General features: G+C 39.2%; 1 protein-coding gene across 1 annotated transcript; it reads left to right on the forward strand.

The window, feature by feature from the left end:
* The first annotated feature begins 335 nt into the window (after positions 1-335).
* On the forward strand, positions 336-5,381 carry LOC110487390 (uncharacterized). The gene is made up of 2 exons (XM_090196079.1): positions 336-994; positions 4,372-5,381. The coding sequence occupies exons 1-2, from the start codon at positions 586-588 to the stop codon at positions 4,845-4,847; spliced, it is 885 nt and encodes a 294-aa protein (XP_090052205.1). The 5' UTR covers positions 336-585; the 3' UTR covers positions 4,848-5,381.
* Positions 5,382-5,653: the final 272 nt, after the last annotated feature.

The following is a 5,653-nucleotide window of genomic DNA, read 5'->3' on the forward strand; positions in this document are numbered from 1 at the left end:
ATTTTATACAGGTATTTTTGCTAATCTTTATCAAGGGTAGGTGCTTATTTTGATATCTAGTTATTTGACTGAATCAGAAATACAGATGTGGAGTAGATGTAGAGTTTGTTTTAAATTCTCATAAAAACTCTGAACTAATCAAACAACACTTGTTGCTCTTTGTACGTGTTGATATAATATTCATATTTAATGGAGAGGAAAAAAACGTTTCCCTAAACTGCTTTATAATATTATAATTTATTGAAGGAAAAAAAAAAGTTTTCCACCCTCAACTGCGTTTCCTCCCTCCAGACAGCAGATGGCGATATGTGTTTTTCAGGCGATGTTTCTGCTGTGACGTATTATCTAGTGGAACGCTTCTTCAACAACTGCAGCCACCTCGGTTGCTCGCTAGCCAACAAAGTCGGAACATTCAAGTTCTTTAGACAATTTCGTGGTTTATTTGCCACTATGCTTTAAACATACGTATGTGTAAACAACTAGCTACCTCATTTAATTTAATATTTACGTTATAAGTCTAGCTAGCTGGCTGGTTAAGTTAGCACTAGTCTAGTCGCTAATGCTAACAAGCTATTATCCCCGACCATGACTTCACTAAGCTACTCTCCTCCTGTTAAAGAAGAGGATGTCTGCTGGACGGAGAAGGAAGCTCTCGTCAAGGAGGAGGAGGAAGAGAAGGATGTTACAATACAAAAACAAGTAGAGGGTGAGGCTGTTACAGTGAAAGAAGAAGTGAAAGCCGTTACAGTCAAAGAAGAGGAAGACTCGTTCAGAGTGAAAGAGGAGGAGGATGTTACAGTAAAAGAAGAGGAGGAAGAGAAAGAGGAGGATGTTACAGTAAAAGAAGAGGAGGAAGAGAATGACGCCTTCAGAGTGAAAGAAGAGGAGGAAGACGCCGTTTTGGGAGTGGAGGATGAAGAGGGGGAGATTACTGTCACATTGGAGGAGGACGAAGAAGAGAAGACTGGAGAACTGATTAACACCAGTAAATACAGTGAGTACTATCTAATAAAACAGGGACATTGATCTGATTAACACCAGTAAATACAGTGAGTACTATCATAACAGGGGCATTGATCTGATTAACACCAGTAAATACAGTGAGTACTATCTTAATAGGGGCACAAACTCTGCTGTTGTTGAACTAATGTGTGATTTTTAAAAGGGCATTCTACACTTGAATATGTTTTTGTACTGTCTGAATTGTTCATGATGTCCTCCAATGATTTGAACTTTTCCTGTTGAAACGTGATATATAAATACAGTAAAGTATAAACACACTAAAGGGAAACAAATAAATGTTTTGAGCAAAATATATATTTTTTTAGACAACTGGAAACTAGAAGGAGTGAGTGATGTCATAGTAAGGCCTTAAAGGAGTTTGCTTGATGGGAAGTTGTGATGTCATCCAATAGGTGACTGATCTTCATGTGAATATTCATTATTCTTTTTTTTAATCCTTCCCTTTCTGTCAAGTTGGTTGTTGATCATTGCTAGAAAGCCATTTTCTAGTCTTGCAATAGACTTTCAAGACAAGTTAAGTCCAAACTGTAACTTCGCCACTCAGGAACATTCAATGTCATCTTGGTAAGCTCCTCCAGTGTAGATTTGGCCTTGTAGTTTAGGTTGTTTTTGTTTTCCTACAGTTTTTTGTATTCAGATCTCTGAAATGTACTCTACCTACGTAACATTTAGTGTCTCCTTAAATTACGCTGAGAAAACAGTTTTCATGGTCACAGAAATCCTGAATAATTTCAGATTTTGCACTACTCAATGGTTCTAACCGAGAGTCACCTTAACTTTATTGACAACACCCAAATGGATACTGTCATTAACGTGGTTCTATAAGAATTAGACATTCTTAATACTGTAGCTATTTTGTTACAGTCACATGTTTAACTATCATCAAGTGAATCAGGAAATCATTTTCTGATTGACAGTGAAATGACAAACGTCACGACATGCAACAACAACCAAAGTGCTTCTTCATTCATTACTCTGGTAAAGACAGTTATGCCGTGCTCCATGTTGGATCCAACATCCCTAACAAATTGATGTTTATAATGTGTTATTGTCTGCTTGATTTACTGTCGGGTCTCGTTTGTCGGTTTGGACACAGAGATACTTTCCTCATAATGTGTAGAGAAATGTTCCTTGATGGATAGGCTATTGTACAACACACAGAGCTATTTTCCTTTATTCAGGACATTTAGAATGACAACACATTACAGAGTAGCCTAGTGGGATTATTAACAAAATTATCTGGTGACCAGGTTATGAAATATCATGACAAAGACATTTTAGTTTCCATGTTTCACCTGAAATATTAAATGATTTATAGTCTATGGTCTATGTTATTGTTAGGGTGACTTTATGGGTACTAGAGTAGGTCTATGTTGTTGTTAGGGGAAGTTGTGGGTCCTACAGTAGGTCTGTATTATTGCTAGGTAAAGTTATGGGTCCTACAGTAGGTCTATGTTGTTGTTAGCTGAAGTTATGGGTCCTACAGTAGGTCTATGTTATTGTTAGGGTGACTTTATGGGTACTAGAGTAGGTCTATGTTGTTGTTAGGGGAAGTTGTGGGTCCTACAGTAGGTCTGTATTATTGCTAGGTAAAGTTATGGGTCCTACAGTAGGTCTATGTTGTTGTTAGCTGAAGTTATGGGTCCTACAGTAGGTCTATGTTATTGTTAGCTGAAGTTATGGGTCCTACAGTAGGTCTGTATTATTGCTAGGTAAAGTTATGGGTCCTACAGTAGGTCTATGTTATTGTTAGCTGAAGTTATGGGTCCTACAGTAGGTCTATGGCAGGTAATCCCAAACTGGAGTATGCCGTCAGGGGTACTCCAAGTAATAATGTGATTCACATTTTTTTTAAATGTGCAAATTATACATTTTCTTCACATTTTCAAACAGTCAATTTATATTTTCCAACGTGGCTTTACATTTGGGTGAGGTATTTTTCTCACCCGAGTAGCCTCGTTTCATTGCCAAAAATACAATTAAACCATCTAGTGTTCAGCGAAATAGCAACACAATGTCAAATACAGGTAGCTTAGTCAAATAATTAACTTCCAATCACATTAACCGTTACTCTCTCGTGGGAATTCCACTAATATATGTAGCCAAACGTAGCTGCTGCTCATGTTGGTATCTGTACTAATGGCGCAGGGAGACATAGTAGAGTGGTAACGCACGTGCAAGCAGTTGCTCCCGATGCCACTTGGGTACACTGCAGCATCTACCAACAGCCTCTTGCTGCCAAGGGAATGACTGACAGCTTGGAAAATGTTTTGGACACTACAGTGAAAATGGTTAACTTTGTTAAAGCAAGGCCCCTGAACTCTCGTGTATTTTCTGCACTATGCAATGATATGGGCAGCAACCATGTAACGCTTTTACAACATACAGAAGTGCGCTGGTTATCAAGGGGCAAAGTATTTTTAAACTGAGAGACGAGCTTAACGTTTTCTTTACTGACCATAATTTTCACTTGTTTGACCGCTTGCATGATGACGAGTTTCTCACATGACTGGCCTATCTGGGTGGTGTTTTTTCTCGCCTGAATGATCTGAATCTAGGATTACAGGGACTCTCCGCAACTATGTTCAATGTGCGGGACAAAATTGAGGCTATGATTTAAGAAGTAGGAGCTGTTCTCTGTCTGCATTACCAAGGACAACACACATGTCTTTCCATCATTGTATGATTTTTTTGTGTGCAATTGAACTCAAGCTTACGGACAATGTCAAATGTGATATAGCGAAGCACCTGAGTTGGGTGCGCAATTACGCAGGTACTTTCCCGAAACGGATGACACAAACAACTGTTATCCCTTTCATGCCCTGCCTCCAGTCCACTTACCGATATCTTAACAAGAGAACCTCTTCGAAATTGCAACAAGCGGTTCTGTGAAAATATTATTTAATCAGAAGGATTGGGCTGCGCTCAGAGTATCCTGCTTTGGCAATCTATGTGAGAGTGGATTCTCGGCCCTCACTAGCATGAAACTAACTACAGGCACAGACTGTGTGTGGAAAATGATTTAAGACAGAGACTCTCCAATACAACCCAACATTGCAGAGTTATGTGCATCCTTTCAAGCACACCCTTCTCATTAACCTGTGGTGAGTTATTCACAATTTTCAATGAACAAAGGTTTTATTTGTAAGATGGCATAAAAAGCAAAATTATTGATTTATATTATTATTTGTGCCCTGGTCCTCTGTCAACTGTCAAATCATTTAACAGATGTCAATTGTTGTACAACTTCATGGGTACGCTCTGGGCATCACCTTTTACCTCAAATAAACAGTGGATTTCTGCTGTTGTTGGCCTTTAATCATCTGTCTGACTTTGTCATTCACACAGGAGAGAGACATGACTATCGTGGATCCTCTGGGGAGCCTCAACAACATCATGAAGCTGACGAGGCAGAGAAGACTCTCTCCCGATCAGAATTTCTCAAGAAACACCAGCAGAAACCCACAGGGAAGAAATCTATCTACTGCTCTGACTGTGGGAAACATTGCAAATCTTCATCAAAACTTAAAATACACCAGCGAGTACACACAGGAGAGAAACCTTATAGTTGTGATCAGTGTGGCAAGAGTTTTACTAAGTCAAACAACCTGGTATCACACCAGAGAACACACACAGGAGAGCAGCCATATAGCTGTAAGCAATGTGGGAGGAGTTTTTCTCAGTCAAACAGCCTGGATAGACACCAAAGAACACACACAGGAGAGAAGCCTTATAGCTGTGATCAATGTGGGAAGAGTTTTACTCGGTCAAGCTCCCTGAAATTACACCAGAAACTACACACAAGAGAGCAGTCATATAGCTGAGAGCAATGTGACAAGAGATACTCTCATTCAAGTGGTCTGATTAAACATCAGAAAATACATGCAGGAGATCCACAGTGTGGAATAATCTCCAACACCAGACCTGGGTAGTAGAACACAGAGTGTGGAATTATCTCCAACACCAGACCTGGGTAGTAGAACACAGAGTGTAGAATGACCAACACCAGACCTATATACATCAAATCACATTTTATTTGTCACATACACTTGTTTAGCAGATGTTATTGCGGGTGTAGCAAAATGCTTGTGTTTCTAGCTCCAACAGTCCAGTAATATCTAACAATACACACAATCTAAAGAATGGAATTAAGAATATATAAATATTTGGACGAGTGATGTCAGAGCGGCATAGACTAAGATACAGTAGAATAGGATAGAATACAGTATGTACATATGAGATGAGTAATGCATAGACTAAGATACAGTAGAATAGGATAGAATACAGTATATACATATGAGATGAGTAATGCCAGATGTGTAAACCTTATTAAAGTGACTAGTGTTCCATTCCTTAAAGTGGCCAATGATTTCAAGTCTGTGTATGTAGGCAGTAGCCTCTCTGTGTTAGTGACGGCTATTTAACATTCTGATGGCCTTGAGATTGAAAAACAGCTTCTGTCTCTCGGGCCCATCTTTAGTAGACCTGTACTGACCTTGCCTTCTGGATGATAGCGGGGTGAACAGGCAGTAGCTCAGGTAATAACAAAGAACAAATGTGTGTGCCTGAGGGGAAATTAACTTTTATACAGCCAAAAGGGGTGAGAAATTACACCAATATCAGTGGACAA

This window comes from Oncorhynchus mykiss, chromosome 13 (genome assembly GCF_057628025.1).
Source record: "Oncorhynchus mykiss isolate SJ-2025 chromosome 13, ASM5762802v1, whole genome shotgun sequence".
NCBI classification, from domain to species: domain Eukaryota; kingdom Metazoa; phylum Chordata; class Actinopteri; order Salmoniformes; family Salmonidae; genus Oncorhynchus; species Oncorhynchus mykiss.

Coding starts and splice junctions, on each gene's coding strand:
- LOC110487390 (XM_090196079.1), top strand. CDS start 586: ATGACTTCACTAAGCTACTCTCCTCCTGTTAAAGAAGAGGATGTCTGC. Junction 995..4,371: donor GATTAACACCAGTAAATACA/GTGAGTACTATC, acceptor TCATTCACACAG/GAGAGAGACATGACTATCGT.